General features: G+C 37.9%; 1 protein-coding gene across 3 annotated transcripts in view; it reads left to right on the top strand.

The window, feature by feature from the left end:
- FNBP1L (formin binding protein 1 like) overlaps nt 1-18,745 on the top strand; it is a 117,311-nt gene that overhangs the window by 41,320 nt on the left and 57,246 nt on the right. For all 3 annotated transcript variants that reach the window (XM_040232288.1, XM_040232290.1, XM_040232289.1), the window contains exon 2: nt 18,416-18,531. In XM_040232288.1, coding sequence (XP_040088222.1) covers nt 18,416-18,531 — 116 coding nt within the window. The remainder of the gene's footprint in view (nt 1-18,415; nt 18,532-18,745) is intronic.

The raw sequence follows: 18,745 nt of genomic DNA, 5'->3' as shown, positions 1-18,745 counted from the left end.
CTAAAATTCATATGAATTCTCAAGGGATACCAAGGAGCCAAGAGAATCCTGAAAAAGAAGAACGTACTTTGAGAGCTGACATTTACTGATTTAAGACTTACTACAAAGGTACAGTATGGTACTGGAATACAGACAGACATTAAAGACTGATGGAATGGCATAGAAAGCCCAGAATAAACCCTCACCTGCACGATTAAATTATTTTCAGTAAAGGTGCCAACTACTTTCAGTGGGACCTCTTCAGCTGGGAAAGCTGAATAGCCACGTGCAAAAGAATGAATATGAATCTTTACCTTACAATATGTAAAAAATAATTGAGTCAGTGTTAACATGAATCAAGATCTAAATGTAGAAGCTAAAATTATAAAAAGCCTTAGAAGAAAACTGGGGAAAGTTTCATGACATTAGATTTGGCACTAATTTCTTGGATGTGATACCAAAAACAGATATCAAAAGAGAAAATAGATAAATTGGACTTCAAAATTGAACTTGATAAAAATTGAAAACTTCTGTGCATTAAAGAATGGTATCAACATAGTAAAAAGGTCCAGAGAATGGGAGAAAATACTTGCAAAAAATATATATGAATAGGGATTAACATGCAGAATATGTAACTCTTACAACTTGGCAACAACAAACCCAAACAACCCTATGAGAAATGGGTAAAGCATTTGAATAGACATTTCTTGAAAGAAGATAGACAGTTGGCCAGGAAGCACATGACAGGATATTCAGTGTCACTAATCATTAGGGAAATGCAATTCTAAATTACAGTTTGACCTTAAAGGGGGAAGAAGGGCAGAAGAAAGGAAGACTGAGTAGAAGCATCTTAGGCTACAGTGAAGTTCTAAAGAGAATTTGACAAGGAGGAATTTGTCAAGGAGTTTTTGGGCCAAATTCATCTGTTGGAATATTCCTTGGTCTCCCTCAACTAGATCTCTCTTCATATACCTGCCTTCCTTGCTGTGTGGGAACAGTTGGTGGTGGAAAGCCTGGTAGCTGGGGCGCTGGTCAGCTAGTTCCCTGTGGTTAGAAATCTTGAGAGCCATATTCTCATAACCACAGCACCATCTTCTTATAAATTATTTTTTACTTTTTATGAAAAATTATGGCCTGCTAAATTATTGTCTTTAAAAGACATTGCTCTATTAATTAAGGACTTGGTATTCATTTATAAACCATACTTGGAGAGATGGAAGAATTGTTATATTTTTGTGTTGTAATATATATGTTTTTATATATTTGAGGCTTATTGATTTAAATTATGTTTGCAAAAGAGGAAGAGTTGGTCTTTTTTTCCTCTTCAAGTCTCTTAATATTGCTGCTGCTAAGTCGCTCCAGTCATGTCCCACTCTGTGCAACCCCATAGGCAGCAGCCCACCAGCCTCCGCCTTCCCTGGAATTCTCCAGGCAAGAACACTGGAGTGGGTTGCATTTCCTTCTCCAGTGCATGAAAGTGAAAAGTGAAAGTGAAGTTGCTCAGTTGTGTCCGACTCTTAGCGACCCCATGGACTGCAGCGTACCAGGCTCCTCCGTCTGTGGGATTATCCAGGCAAAAGTACTGGAGTGGGGTACCATTGCCTTCTCCGTCCTCTTAATACTACTATATCCTTATTTTTAATTAATGACCTTGCCTCCTATTTTACTGAAAAGAATAGAAGTGATCACAAGAGAATTTTCCTCAAGCTACTACCACCAGGCTGTCTAAACTTGTGTCCATTTACTCTGCCTTTTCTTCTGTTACTGAACTACCTGTAACAACTGCCTATGGTTTTAACAAAGATTAGTCCCTTCACTTAGGCGTGCATCTGCTTTTACCTATTCAGTGTTCATTGCTCCAGTTCTTCCTTCTATATTATCAGTTTTTCTTTTATTTGGATTATTTCTGTTAGCATATGATCATATTGTTTCTTATATCTAAAATCCACCTACATTTAACCTCACTTCTTTCTTTAGCTACTCATCCCTTATCTCTTCTCTCCTTGAAAGCAGAGTTCTTGAAAGTGGTGTCTGTATACACTGTTTCTAATTTCTTTCTTCCTAATCTTTAAAAAATCCATTTTAGTCAGACTTTTGCCCTTACTACTTCAATAAAACTCTGCTCTTGTTAAGGTTGTCAGTGATCTGCATATTGCTAAATCCTGGTGGTCAGTTTTCAGTCCTCATGTTACTTTGAGTAGCACTTGACTGGAAAAGGTCAGTTTTCATGCGAATCCCAAAGAAAGGCAGTGCCAAAAAATGTTCAAACTACTGCACAATTGAACTCATCTCACATGCTAGCAAAATAATGCTCAAAATTTTCCAAGTCAGGCTTCAACAGTATGTGAACTGTGAACTTCCAGATGTGCAAGATGTTCAAGCTGGATTTAGAAAAAGCAGAGGAACCAGAGATCAAATTGCCAACAGCCACTGGATCATTGAAAAAGCAAGAGAGTTCCAGAAAAACGTCTACTGCTTTATTGACTATGCCAAAGCCTTTGACTGTGTGGATCACAATAAACTGGAAAATTCTGAAAGAGATGGGAATACCAGACCACTTGACCTGCCTCTTGAGAAACCTGTATGCAGGTCAAGAAGCAACAGTTAGAACTGGACTTGGATCAACAGACTGTTTCCAAATCAGGAAAGGAATACGTCAAGGCTGTATATTGTCACCCTCCTTATTTAACTTATATGCAGAGTACATCATGCGAAATGCTGGGCTAGATGAAGCACAGGCTGGAATCAAGATTGCTGGGAGAAATATCAAAAACCTCAGATATGCTGATGACACCACCCATATGGCAGAAAGCGAAGAACTAAAGAGCCTCTTGATGAAAGTGAAAGAGGAGAAAAAAAAAGTTGGCTTAAAACTCAACATTCAGAAAACAAAGATCATGGCATCTAGTCCCATTGCTTCATGGCAAGTAGATGGGGAAACAGTGGGAAGAGTGACAGACTTTATTTTTGGGGGGCTCCAAAATCACTGCAGATGGTGATTGCAGCCATGAAATTAAAAGATGCTTGCTCCTTGGAAGAAAAGCTATGACCAACCTAGACAACATATTAAAAAGGGGAGACATTACTTTACCAACATAGGTCTGTCTATTCAAAGCTATGGTTTTTCTAGTAGTCATGTATGGATGTAAGAGTTGGACTGTAAAGAAAGCTGAGTGCCAAAGAATTGATGCTTTTGAACTGTGGTGTTGGAGAAGACTCTTGAGAGTCCCTTGGACTGCAAGGAGATCCAACCAGTCCATCCTAAAGAAATCAGTCCTGAATATTCATTGGAAGGACTGATGCTGAAGCTGAAATTCCAGTATTTGGCCACTGGATCGGAAGAACCGACTCCTTGGGAAAGATTGAAGGCAGGAGGAGAAGGGGATGACAGAGGATGAGATGGTTGGATGGCATCACCGATATGGTGTACGTGATTTGAGTAAACTCCAGGAGATGGTGATGGACAGGGAAGCCTGGCGTACTGCAGTCCATGGGGTTGCAAAGAGTTGGACGCGACTGAGAGACTGAACTGACTGACAAAGTAGATCATTTTCTCCTTGAAATAATGCATTATTCATGTGGTTTCCAAGATACCAAACTCTTTTGGTTTTTTTTTTTTAACCTCACTGGTCATTACTTCTCAATGTCTCTTGCTGGTTCCTCCTCAATCCTTTGACCTCTAATTATTGGTATGCAACAGAGCTTAATTGAGATTGCATCCAGGATCATGTTTTACCATATGTCTTTGGGGAGACCACTTCTGTTGAATTCCAGGAATGTTATTTAAGCACCTATTCAACATGTCCACCTGGATGTCCAAGGATATCAAACATAACTGTAAAACCAAAATATTTGCTTTTACTTTGACCAAACTTCTTCATTTGTTCTCCCAGTTTAGTTCAAAGCACTATATCCTTCTAGATCATTGTGCTCAGAATTGATGTCTCTCTTTCACAGCGCATATACAAAACACTGTAAAATTTTATTGGCACGGCTTTCAGAATATATCCAAAATCTTACCAATTTGTACCACTCTGCTGCTTCTACCCTGGACTAGCCAGCTTATCTCTGGTATGGGTTATTGCAGTAGCCTGTCTCAATGTCTCTCTTGCTTTGAAACATTTTTTATGAGCATAGATGCCAGAGTGATCTGTTTAAAAACCTGTGAGGCTATGCTCAGGACCATGCAGTGTGTTTTCATCTCACTCTGTCTTAAAGCCAAGTCCTTATAATGGAAAGTAAGGCATGTGTGATCTGCATTCTGACCCCCCACACCTACATTTCAGCTGTTACTACTCTTCTCTTTCTCCTGTTCATTCAGCAGAGGTTGCTTATTCTTGCTCTTCCTGGTATACATCAAGCATATGCAGGCTTAGAGTCCTGCATATTTTAACAACCAAACCGGAAACTGTATTAGTTCTTTAGGTAAGCAGAAGCAGTAAGGGTATGTATGGACTGTCACTCAAAGTAATAGGCAGAAAGGCAGAATAAAACACATATGTTTACAGTGAAAGATTGAGTTGGAGAATAATGAAATAGGTTCTGAGTGCTTCTCTTAAGTGAGGTAAGAAGCAAGATGACTAGCTGAGAGTGAGATAGATTGGATATGGTCTAAGTTTAAGTGAAGAAGCAAGGTTTAAGATAGTTGGTTAGGGTAATGGCGGAGTGAATGGCTTCAGGCTAAGTAGCATTAAAACCTATTAAGTTAATAGGCACAGACTTCAAAGTATGACCTGTGAGCATAGTTATTTCTTTTTCTTTTTTTTAAATGTCGCTTTAGTGGGGTGGGAAAGGGTTGATGAAGAATTAAATATAAAACTAGGGTTGAAATCTGACAAAGCGAGAGGGCAAGGACATTCAAACTCTTTGCAAGGAGTGATCATAGTGATGACATAGAAATCCAAGCTGTAAAGATGGAGATGAAAACAGGAGTGGGGCGAGGAATAGTAATAATATGTGAGGATCCATGGATTGAGGTCACTTGAGGAGACAGAATTACAGACTTTGGGGTACTAGACATATTGAGTTGATAGGGCTAGCTATCTGAGAAATGAGATTCTTGAAATTTATTGGGGAGAGAGGAGTGAGGCTAATGGCAATGGAGATGACTATTGGATTGAGTTCCTATGGTAGTAGAGGAGAAAGTTTTATGAAGTAAAAAATATACAGAGGGATGTTGGAAGGATAAATAACCTGGATAGATTCAGAAGTCACTAAGAGCTTAATATGTGAGTTTCCCAAATAAACAAGTTTGCATCTGTCTTTTAAAAAATAAAACCATAAGAAAATCCAAGTAACTAAGGTAATTTTTAAAAACTTAGGATGTTCATCAGTTTACTTTGGAGGCAGATATTGTTGACCTTAAATTGTAAACTGATTTCTCAGATCCATGAGACTTAAAGAAATTTCCACAGTCCCTTATGAATCAGAGAATGAGAAAAGTCAGTTCTGTTAGATCTTAAAAACATTTTCAGTAGTACTTTAGTATTCAGAAGTGCTGGAAGCATGTTGGCAGAAAATTGGAGCCATAGAGTAAGCCCAAACTAGGACAGCAAAGTCATTATTCTGCTTTTTAGTGAAGAAAGTCTTTTTTAAAATAGTTGTGACCCTTGATACTTTACTAAAAGCACTTTCCTGGAACTTCATTTGGATGCAAGGTTTTACCAAAGTAATTAGGAAAACAAGGATTGAATATTTAGTAGTAACTTCTAAAACTTTACCATATTTTGTGATACATAAGACAGTTCTTTTTATTTAAATTACATTAAATATATCACTATATAGATAACAAAATTGAGTAAATATAGTATTTATTACTACCTTATTTCTCTAAGTAGAATCTTGGAGCATCGTATAATTCATTTGATTTACGCTGAATGGTGTAGACATTTAAGTTGGTCTTGATGCCAGCCTTAATTTAGAATGTTTTCCTTGTGCTCCCAAATGAATAAGGGAAAATAACTTTAAACATTTTACAAAATTAAAAGACAGTGCCTGAAGGAAACAAGAACTTTCTTGGGTTTAAAAATGAAAAGGTAAGATTTAATCACTGTAAACCTCTGATGGAGATATACATTTCACAGAAACTATGGTTAAGAGTAAATGTTTTAGAAAAGGAAGTAAGGTGCTGACTAAGGCACAGAAATGGAAGAAGTTGGACTGGCTATAGTAATCTAGAATAAGTCCTAGAAATAAGAGCATTGCTAAAAGTGGAAAGAATAAGGAAGTGAGAGTAATTTACTTATTTTGATGACAATATTTTTATTTCTAATCTATAGGTGGTTTCAGAATAATGCTTAATTCTTTAGTTTGTCTTTCCACAATATTTTCTAGCAGGGAGACTTATGAAGGCTTTAGGAGGTATTACTTTTGAAGAACTGAAGTCTTAGGGTTCTGATTCTAATTTTTTTATTTGAGCTTTGTACTTTATTTTGTGATAGTAAGAGTCATTCCTCCATCTCTGGCCATATTCTCTCATACTTCCAAATTGTTTTGCAGACTAATGCTAAAGAAAGGGTATATGACTTCTTATCAGAAATGTTGTAAAGAGTGGTTATGACATTCAGTATGTGTTTGTATAAGGCAGTTTCTAGCATTGAGATTTTTGATTTGTTCCTTTCATCAAAGTTTCCAGTGACCAAAAAATTCTTCCAGTCTTATATTTCTCTCCTGATAAAAGAAATGCATCATTTTAAGTAATACTATTCACAACTGTTACTCATTTCAATACTAAGACTATAAAACTGGCAGTGATTTTAAAAGATAATCTCTCTAGCTAGTTATGTGTGAGCAAGTCAGGTAAGCATTCTGGGCATCAGCTTTGATATTTATAAAATTTAATTACTATATACTTATTTATCCAATAATAGCATGTTTTGGTAGAAAGAAAATGAGACTGGAGCCAGAGGTTGAAGTCTTTAATTTCAGAAACTGAGTTTGCCCATTTGTAAAATGCTTTATCAGTAGAGTTTTGCAGGTCTTATCTGGTAATATATGTGAAACTTTGTAAGTTCAAAAGTATATATATTATAAATAGAATGGTTATTCAGTCAGGGAGTAAGTGTCTTGTTTGTGCTGGGCTCTGTGATGAAGTTCACTTTGTTATCTTTTCTGATTTTAAAATTTATTAAGTCACTGAATTCCATAAAAATATTAAAATCATTATGAATAAATGAATTTATTTGTTTTTGTTTCATTGCTTATTTTTTAATTTTTTGAAAATTTATTGAAGTATAGTAGATTTATAATGTGTTTAATTTAAGCTGTATAGCAAGGTGACTCAATTATACATAATTATATTTTAAAATTTTCCATTATGGTTTATCATAGGATATTGAATATAGTTCCTTGTGTTGTACAGTAGGACCTTGTTGTTTATCCATCCTGTTTGCTTTTGCTAATCTCAAACTCCCTGCCCCTCTCTTCTTTGCAGCCACAAGTCTGTTCTCTATACCTATGAGTCTGTTTTTGTTTCTTAGATATATTTATTTATATCATATTTTAGATTCCACACATTAGTGATATCCTATGGTATTTGTCTTTCTGACTTCTCCCAGTATGATAATCTCTAGGTCCATTCATATTGCTGCAAATGGCATTATTTAATTTTTTTGTTTTTTTAGTGGCCACATAGTATTCCATTGTGTGTGTGTACCACATCTTATACATTCATCTGTTGATGGACATTTAGTTTGCTTCCATGTCTTGGCTATTTTGAATAGTGATTGGGGTGCATGTTTCCTTTTGAACCATGTTTTTCTCTGGATATATGCCCAGGAATGGGATTGCTGGATCATACAGCAACTCTAACTCTAGTTTTTTCAGAAACCTCCATACTATTTTCCATAGTGAAGTGGAAGTTGCTCAGTCATGCCCAACTGTTTGCAACCCCATGGACTATATAGTCCGTAGAGTTCTCCATGACAGAATATTAGAGTGAGTAGCTTTCATAAGGGACCTTCCCAAACCAGGGATCAAACCCAGGTCTCCCATGCTGCAGGTAGATTCTTTACCAGCCAAGCCACCAGGGAAGCCCTGTTTTCCATAGTGGCTGTACTAATTTACATTTCCCCCAATAGTGTAGGAGCATTCCCTTTTCTTTACACCCCGTAATGGGCAAATTTGGCCTTGGAATGCGGAATGAAGCAGGCCAAAGACTAATAGAGTTTTGCCAAAAAATGCACTGGTCATAGCAAACACCCTCTTCCAACAACACAGGAGAAGACTCTACACATGGACATCACCAGATGGTCAACACCAAAATCAGATTGATTATATTCTTTGCAGCCAAAGATGCAGAAGCTCTTTACAGTCAACAAAAACAAGACCAGGAGCTGACTGTGGTTCAGGTCATGAACTCCTTATTACCAAATTCAGACTTAAATTGAAGAAAGTAGGGAAAACCACTAGACCATTCAGGTATGACCTAAATCAAATCCCTATGATTATACAGTGGAAGTGAGAAATAGATTTAAGGGTCTAGATCTGATAGATAGAGTGCCTGATGAACTATGGAATGAGGTTTGTGACATTGTACAGGAGACAGGGATCAAGACCATCCCCATGGAAAAGAAATGCAAAAAAGCAAAATGGCTGTCTGGGGAGGCCTTACAAATAGCTGTGAAAAGAAGAGAGGCTAAAAGCAAAGAAGAAAAGGAAAGATATAAGCATCTAAATGCAGAGTTCCAGAGAATAGCAAGGAGAGATAAGAAAGCCTTCTTCAGTGGTGAATGCAAAGAAATAGAGGACAAGAACAGAATGGGAAAGACTAGAGATCTCTTCAAGAAAATTGGAGATACCAAGGGAACATTTCATGCAAAGATGGGCTCGATAAAGGACAGAAATGGTATGGGCCTAACAGAAGCAGAAGATATTAAGAAGAGGTGGCAAGAATACACAGAAGAACTGTACAAAAAAGATCTTCACGACCCGGATAATCACGATGGTGTGATCACTCATCTAGAGCCAGACATCCTGGCATGTGACGTGAAGTGGGCCTTAGGAAGCATCACTACGAACAAAGCTAGTGGAGGTGATGGAATTCCAGTTGAGCTGTTTCAAATCCTGAAAGATGATGCTGTGAAAGTGCTGCACTCAATATGCCAGCAAATTTGGAAAACTCAGCAGTGGCCACAGGACTGGAAAAGGTCAGTTTTCATTCCAGTCCCAAAGAAAGGCAATGCCAAAGAATGCTCAAACTACCGCACAATTGCACTCATCTCACATGCTAGTAAAGTAATGCTCAAAATTCTCCAAGCCAGGCTTCAGTAGTACGTGAACCGTGAACTTCCTGATGTTCAAGCTGGTTTTAGAAAAGGCAGAGGAACCAGAGATCAAATTGCCAACACCCACGGGATCATGGAAAAGGAAGAGAGTTCCAGAAAAAGATCTATTTCTGTTTTATTGACTATGCCAAAGCCTTTGACTGTGTGGATCACAATAAACTGTGGAAAATTCTGAAAGAGATGGGAATACCAGACCACCTGACCTGCCTCTTGAGAAATGTGTATGCAGGTCAGGAAGCAACAGTTAGAACTGGACATGGAACAACAGACTGGTTCCAAATAGGAAAAGGAGTACGTCAAGGCTGTATATTGTCACCCTGCTTATTTAACTTCTATGCAGAGTACATCATGAGAAACACTGGGCTGGAAGAAGCACAAGCTGGATCAAGATTGCTGGGAGAAATATCAGTAACCTCAGATATGCAGCTGACCCCACCCTTATGGCAGAAACTGAAAAGGAACTAAAAAGGCTCTTGATGTGAAAGAGGAGAGTTGAAAAAGTTGGCTTAAAGCTCAACATTCAGAAAATGAAGATCATGACATCCGGTCCCATCACTTCATGGGAAATAGATGGGGAAACAGTGGAAACAGTGTCAGACTTTATTTTCTTGGGCTCCAGAATCACTGCAGATGGTGACTGCAGCCATGAAATTAAAAGACGCTTACTCCTTGGAAGAAAAGTTATGACCAACCTAGATAGCATATTCAAAAGCAGAGACGTTACTTTGCCGACTAAGGTCCATCTAGTCAAGGCTATGGTTTTTCCTGTGGTCATATATGGATGTGAGAGTTGGACTGTGAAGAAGGCTGAGCGCCAAAGAATTGATGCGTTTGAACTGTGGTGTTGGAGAAGACTCTTGAGAGTCCCTTGGACTGCAAGGAGATCCAACCAGTCCATTCTTAAGGAGATCAGCCCTGGGATTTCTTTGGAAGGAATGATGCTAAAGCTGAAACTCCAATACTTTGGCCACCTCATGTGAAGAGTTGACTCTTTGGAAAAGACTGATGCTGGGAGGGATTGGGGGCAGGAAGAGAAGGGGATAACAGAGGATGAGATAGCTGGATGTCATCACTGACTCGATGGACATGAGTCTGAGTGAACTCCAGGAGTTGGTGATGGACAGGGAGGCCTGGCATGCTGCGATTCATGGGGTCGCAACAAGTCGGACACGACTGAGCGACTGAACTGACTGACTGAATCTGATTGGTGTGAACTGGTACTTCATTTTAATTTTGATTTATATTTCTCTACTAATTAGTGATGTAAAGCAAATTTTCATATATCTATTGCCCATCCATATGTCATCTTTGGAGAAATGTCAGTTTATGTCTTTTCCCACTTTTCGATTGAGTTGTTTCTTTGTTATTGAATTATAGGATTGAGTTGTTTCTTTGTTATTGAATTATAGGAGCTGTACAGAGGAAATGTAGCTTAACATAACAAGAGCTATTGATGACAAACCCCCAGCCAGTATAATACTCAATAGTGAAGAGCTGAAAGCCTTCCCACTAAAATCTAGAAGAAGACAAGGATTCTCAATTTTACTACTTCTCTTAAACTTAATATTGGAAGTCATAGCCACAGCAGTCAGACAAGAAAAAGAAATAAAACATACTCAGATTGGTAGAGAAGAGGTAAAATTGTCATTGTACACGGATGACAATAGATGACAATATTCTACTATAATACATGGTGACTGCAACCATGAAATTAAAAGACGCTTACTCCTTGCAAGAAAAGTTATGACCAACCTAGATAGCATATTCAAAAGCAGAGACATTACTTTGCTGACTAAGGTCCATCTAGTCAAGGCTAGGGTTTTTCCAGTGGTCATGTATGTATGTGAGAGTTGGACTGTGAAGAAAGCTGAGTGCCAAAGAATTCATGCTTTTGAACTGTGGTGTTGGAGAAGTCTCTTGAGAGTCCCTTGGACTGCAAGGAGATCCAACCAATGCATTCTGAAGGAGATCAGCCCTGGGATTTCTTTGGAAGGAATGATGCTAAAGCTGAAACTCCAGTACTTTGGCCACCTCATGCGAAGAGTTGACTCTTTGGAAAAGACTCTGATGCTGGGAGGGATTGAGGGCAGGAAGAGAAGGGGATGACAGAGGATGAGATGGCTGGATGGCATCACTGGCTGGATGGCATCACTGACTCGATGGACGTGAGTCTGAGTGAACTCCAGGAATTGGTGATGGACAGGGAGGCCTGGCATGCTACAATTCATGGGGTCTCAAAGAGTCAGACACGACTGAGTGACTGAACTGAACTGAATTGAAAGACTTCACACAGAAACTACTAGAACTGATAAATTAATTCAGCAAGGTAGCAACATAGAGAAATTGGTTTCATTTTTTAATATTAACAATGAAATCCCAGAAAGAGAATGTACAATCCCTTATAAAATTGCATCAAAAAATAAAATTCTTAATAATAAACCTCACCTAGGAGGTAAAAGACTTATGTACTGAGAACTATAAAACATTAATAAAGGAAATTGAAGATGACTCAAAGAATTGGAAAGATAACCCTTGCTCTTGGATTCGAAGAATTGTTGCTGTTGTTCAGTCACTCAGTTGTGTCCAACTGTTTGTGACCCCATGGACAGCAGCACACCAGGCTTCCCTGTCCTTCACCATCTCCTGGAGCTTGCTCAAACTCATGTCCATTGAGTCGATGATGCTGTCTCACCATCTTGTCCTCTGCTGCCCCCTTCTTTTGCCTTCAGTCTTTCCCAGCATCAGTGTCTTTCCCAGTGAGTTGGCTCTTCACATCAGGTGGCCAAAGTATTGGAGCTTCAGCTTCAGCATCAGTCCTTGCGATGAATATTCAGGACTGATTTCCTTTAGGATTGACTGGTTTGCTCTTTTTGCAGTCCAAGGGACTCTTAAGAGTCTTCTCCAGCACAGTTCAAAGAATTTGAAAAATAATACATGTATATGTATAACTGAGTTACTGTGCTGTACTCCTGAAAGTATGATGTTGAATAGTTTGCCTTGGAAACGAACTGAGATCATTTTGTCGTTTTTGACGTTGCACCCAAGTACTGTATTTCGGACACTCTTGTTGATTATAAGGGCTACCCCCTTTCTTTTCCAGGATTCTTACCCATAGTAGTAGGTGTAATGGTCATCTGAATTAAATTCGCCTATTCCTGTCCATTTTAGTTCACTGATTCCTAAGATGTTGATGCTTACTTACTCTTGCCATCTCCTGCTTGACCATGTCCATTCAACATCATAGTAATCCAAGTATGTGCCCCAACCACTGATGCCAAAGAAGCTGAACTTGATCAGTTCTGTGAAGACCTACGAGACCTAGAACTAACACCATAAAAAGATGTCCTTTTTATCATAGGGGATTGGAATGCAAAAGTAGGAAATCAAGAGACACCTGGAGTAATATGCAAGTTTGGCCTTAGTACAAGGTGAAGCAGGGCAAAAGCTAACAGAATTCTGCCAAGAGAACGCACTAGTCATAGCAAACACCCTTTTTCAACAACGCAAGAGATGACTTTGTACATGACATCACCAAGTGGTCAATACCAGAGTCAGCTTGATTACATTCTTTGCGGCTAAAAATGGAGAAGCTCTATATATTCAGCAAAAATAAGACCTGGAACTGACTGTGGCTTAGATAATCAGCTTCTTATAGCAAAATTCAGGCTTAAACTAAAGAAAGTGGGGAAAACCACAAGGTCAGTCAGATATGACCTGAATCAAACCCCCTATGATTATACTGTGGAGGTGAAGGATTTACCCGATCTAATCAAGGGATTAGATCTGGTAAATAGAGTGCCTGAAGAACTATGGACAAAAGGTTCGTGATATTGTACAGGAGACATTGACCAAAACCATCCCAAAGGAAATGAAGTGCAAAAAGGCAAAGTGATTGTATGAGGAGGCTTTACAAATAGCTGAGGAAAGAAGAGAAGCAAAAAACAGGATGAAAGGGAAAGGTATACCTAAATGAATGCAGAGTTCCAGAGAATACCAAGGAAAGACAACAAGGCCTTCTTCAATAAACAATTCAAAAGGAAATAGAGGAAAACAACAGAATGGGAAAGACTAGAGATTCCTTCAAGCAAATTTGAGATATCAAAGGAGCATTTGATGGAAAGATGGGTAAAATAAAGGACAGAAACAGTAAAGACCTAATAGAAACAGAAGAAATGAAGAGGAGATGGCAAACATACACAGAAGAACTATACAAAAAAGGTCTTAATGACGTGGGTAACCACAATGGTGTGGTCACTCACCTAGAGCCAGACATCCTGGAGTGTGAAGTCAAATGGACCTCAGGAAGCACTGCTGCCAATAAAGCTAGTTGAAGTGATAGAATTCCAACAGAACTATTTAAAATCGTAAAAGATGATGCTATTAAAGTGCTGCATGCCATATGTCAGCAAATTTGGAAAATCCAGCAGTGGCCACACAACTGGAAAAGGTCAGTCTTCATCTCAGTTCTGAAGAAGGGCAGTACTAAAGAATGTTCAAACTATCAGACAGTTGCACTCATTTCCCATGCTAATAAGGTTATACTCAAAATTGTTCAAGCTAGGCTTCAGCAGTATGTGAACCAAGAACTTCCAGATGTACAAGCTGGGTTTAGAAAAGGCAGAGGAACTGAGATCAAATTGATAGCATTCACTGGATCATAGGAAAAGCAACGGAATTCCAGAAAAACATCTACTTCTGTTTCATTGACTACCTCATAAACTTTGTGTGGATCATAGCAAAATGTGGAAAACTCTTATTAAAGAGATGGAAATATCAGACCATCTTACCTGTCTCCTAAGAAACCTGTATACAGGTCAGGAAGCAACAGTTACGACCTTACATGGAGGAACTGGTTCAAAATTGAGAAAGGAGTACGACAGGACTCTATACTGTTACCCTGTTTATTTAACTTATATGCAGAGTACCATATGAAATGCTGAGCTGGGTGAGTTACAACTTGGAATCAAGATTGCTGGGAGAAATATAAACAACCTCAGATATGCAGATAATAGATAGCATTCTAATGGCAGAAAGCAAAGAGGAACTAAAGAATGTCTTGTTGAGGGTGAAAACTGGCTTAAAACTCAGCATTAAGAAACCAAGATCATGGCATCTGGTCCTGTCACTTCATGACAGAAGGGGAAAAGGTGGAAGCAGTGATGATTTCCTCTTTTGGGCTCTAAAATCTCTTTGGATGGTGACTGCAGCCATGAAATAGAAGACGATTGCTTCTTGGCAGGAAAGCTGTGACAAACCTAAACCGTGTATTAAAAAGCAAAAACATCACTTTGATGACAAAGGTTCATATAATCAAAGCCGTCGTCTTTCCATTAGTTATGTATGGATGTGTGAGTTGGACCATAAAGAAGGCAAAGTGCCATAGAATTGATGTTTTCGAACTGTGGTGCTATAGAATACTCTTGAGAGACTTTTGGGCTGCAAGGAGATCAAACCAGTCAATCCTAAAGGAAATCAACCCTGAATATTCATTAGAAGGACTGATGCTGAAGTTGAAGTTCCAATACTTTGGCTATCTAATGTGAACAGCTGACACTGACCCAGACCCTGGTGCTGGCTTCCATTGAGGACGAAAGGAGAAGAGGGCAGCAGAGAATGAGATGGTTGGATAGCATCACTAATTCAGTGGATATGAACTTGGGCAAACTCTGAGATGGTGAGGGACAGAGAGGCCTGGCATGCTGCAGTCCATGAGTCACAAAGAGTTGGACACGACTTGGCTATTAACAACAAAAAGGAAAGATGTGAAGATTATTCTCAACAGGAAGAACAGTGTTTTATGAAAAAAATGTGTAATAACCCCTGATAAAGCACTGTAGTAATAATTTCCTTTAGAAAGAATATTGAGATATGGTTGTAATGTATTCACTTCATTTCTAGGTAAGTAAAGGAAATTAAAGCGAGAAGTCTGCAGAATATTACAGTATATGTTTACTTTGATTAATTTTATAAAAACAATATCTTTGAAATATAGTTGATAGACTTTTTACAGTATTTCCAAATAAAATGGGGAGGGCTGTTGAAAAGCTTTGTTTCACTCAGGTTTTCTGTTTTTCTCCTGTTGTTTTTAATTTGTTTACCTTTAATAAGTGGCTGTTAGCAATATGCTTTCCTAGCAGGTGTTTTCAAGAAAATATAATGTTTCTTTAAGATAAAAGGGAAACTTTAATGAATAGCTGCTTTTCCAAAGAAACTTGAGCTATGGAAAAAACATTTTGATGATGAATGTTTGGAAATGCATCCATCAGTATAGAATTTTGTTGCTGAAAGTGATATATGTCACCTACAATTATTATATCTTGGAAAACATTGTGAAACAAATTTATTGCTTGTTTTAAAGTCAGTGTGAAGGAGATGTGTGTGCTGGGGGAGGGAAAGAGGGAGACTTATTTATAAGGAGTTGGGTCACATGATTTTGGAGGTTTGGCAAGTCCAAACTGCAAGGTAGGTCCAGGGAAGAGTTGCAGTTCTAGCCAAAGGCAGACTGCTTGCAGCCTGCTTGAAAGCCTACCAGCATCATTTCTTCTTGAAGGAAGTTCAGTTTTTGTTCTATTAAGTCCTTCTACTGATTGAATGAAGCCCACCCATATTATGAAGGGTATTGTGCTTTACATATTCCAAACTAAGCAATTTACATATTAATATTTTATCCAAAAATACCTTCACAGAAACATCCAAGATAATATTTGAGTGAATATCTGGGCACTGTTGCTCAGCTAAATTGACACAAAATCATATTACAGTCATTTTCAGTGGAGTTTGAAACTCTTTGCTAAAAATGTAGAGTATTTTCTGATTAGTTTGTTAAAATAACACTGACATTTAACCAAATTTTTACATAAAATGGAATTGGAAGGTATAGTCAACAGTTGACTTTTTCCATTTAGATCTTTTTATATCTTTGTGAGGTGTCATTTATTTCCCCAGCTGTGACAGCCACTGAATTTAGTCTCAATGTTTTAGTTTATAACCTAGGCATTCAGATTGCTTTGCCATTAAATATTAAACCAAGATTTTAGAAATAATGAAGCATGTCAAATTCACTGCTTTTATTAAAATTGTTGTTTCAATATATTTTAATAAGTTATGGCCCCAAGGCTTTTGCTTTTTCATTAAAGAAGTAAAAAAAGAACTATTTAAAATAATGCTTATTTCCACCAGGGACAAGAGAATAGAGCTAATGGGAGGATCATTAAGTTGTGCTATGCTACATACACCCTTGACGACCTAGGCTCTGACTCCCATGGCAGGTTGTGTGGAAGCTGCGGGCATCATTGACAAAGTCAATGTTAAGACAGGAGGGTGAGCCCCCAGCAAGATGAGCTGTCCTACCTGCTGGCTGGCTGGACTGTATGCTCATGGAGGGCAGGGCTGGGGCTGAGTGTTCCTCTTTGTCCCCAAGGGACTTGGCAGATGGCAAGTGCTCAGTAAACACTGTAAGTTAATAAACAGGTTAAAAAATGTTTATTTCACTTCTGTTTCTTTTTAAAATTTCTATTTTTGTGGGTTTCATAATTATGTAAAACAATAGCATAGTATATATAATTATAAGCAATATACATACAGGAATATTCAGAAATTTTACTGATTGGGGTATATAATATATAATAAAACATTTTTGGAGATTTCATCTAGAAGATAAGGAAGTTTAATGTAAAATTTGATGAAGAGGATGATGGGAAGAAACCTTAAAGCACTTTGGGAAATGAAGGGTAATTGTTTTCAGCTTGGACTTTTCTTTTTCTGGAATGTTTTGTTGTTATTGGGAGTTTTTCAATTTGAAATAGAATTCACATTTATAATGGGAAATATTAACTAACATACCAATTAAATTTACTGAGCAGTGCATTCTCTTGCTGTTTTCAAATCTACTTTGGTAGCCAAATAATAATGGAAAAGTGCATGAAAGAATAGAATTAGAGTAGTAATACCAGACTATGAAAGCTGGGTGAATTCTGTCTCTGCTGTTTAGTTAGACTTTACTTTTATAAATAGAATTTTATAATGATTTAAAGTAGGGAAAGAAGGGACTTCCATGGTGGTCCAGTGATTAAGACTCTGTGCTTCAGGGCTGTGGATTTGATGCCTGGTCAGGAAACTAAGATCCCTCATGCCACTTGATGTGGTCAAAAATATTTTTTTTTACGTAGGGAAAGAAAAGGCAGATATTTTGAAATGATTTATTTGTAAATAACACATGTGATTAAACCATGGGTGATTTAGAAAGATAAAACAACTAGAGATATAGAAAGGGATGATACCTGAATGTTCTGAATATTGAAATTTAGCATTTTGATCTCTGAATATCTTTAATATGGGAGATGTAGAGAGCACCAAGTTATTAGCCAGTTTGGAAATTATTCTTGAAGAATAGGAAATGATGCTTTCTCAGGCAACAGGTAGATGGGAATATCTTTTGAAGACTGCAAGAGCCTTGCAGAACAGTGATCTTTATGTGTTAATGTCTTGTTTCCTGTACTGTGTAACACTTTATGAATGACCATAGTCCTATTGAGATGGTTGATGGGACTCCCGTTTTATGGAAAAAGTATAAAGTGCCTTGGTAACTTGCCCAAGGTCAAAACGTACTACAAATGCAGAGCCCAGATTTTGAACCCAGGTTTATTTGATTGTGTTCAAACACTTCTTCACTGAGAGTCTGCTGTGGTGCTAGGAATAGTGCTTGTACCTTAGGAGTTCAGAGTAGAGTAATATATGGCTCCTGCCCTCAACATGGTGTTGCAAGTGAATAAAATAGTAATCTGTAGGGAGCCTTGGGGAGCCAGAGAAAGACCATTTAGCTCAGTCTTAAATTTTAGGGGCATTTTCTGTCTGAACTGGATCTCAAGGAAGGAGTAAGAGTTAATTGCAAAGAGATGATCTGTTGAGGGTATTGCTTGCAGCCTGGGGGAACCACATGTGTAAAGATATTTAGGCATAAAAATAGCATGATTTATGCTGAAGAACATATTTCTGTCTGGGTCTTAAAGGATGAGATTGGTGGTGACTAGCATGAAGAAGAGCCTGAGTTTTTCTTTTCATACATGATTACCTGGACAAATAACAGAAACTGGTTAAAATATTTGTGGATAAAATTTCAGACTTTTCAGTGTGGTTTTATCTTCCTTTTCTAGGATCAGTTCGACAGCTTAGACAAGCATACACAATGGGGAATTGACTTCTTGGAAAGATATGCCAAATTCGTTAAAGAGAGGATAGAAATTGAACAGAACTATGCGAAACAATTGAGGTAAGTTACATTTTTTTTTTCAGTTCTCAGAAATGAAATTACATGTTTAAATAGTTAGCTTTAGATAAATGTAATACACTAGGAGTTGAATTCTGTGTTTTTCATCAGAGTTAGATTGAATTAGGTAAGTGGTTTGTTTTAGTGACTGGTTTAATTAAATCATTGCCTAATATCACAAGGATTATTGGCTGGCTAGATCATGAGCAGCTTTCAT

Source organism: Oryx dammah, unplaced genomic scaffold (assembly GCF_014754425.2).
Source record: "Oryx dammah isolate SB20612 unplaced genomic scaffold, SCBI_Odam_1.1 HiC_scaffold_28, whole genome shotgun sequence".
NCBI lineage: Eukaryota > Metazoa > Chordata > Mammalia > Artiodactyla > Bovidae > Oryx > Oryx dammah.
The sequence above is the reverse complement of the archived record's forward strand: the minus strand, read 5'-3'. Positions and strand labels throughout refer to the sequence as shown.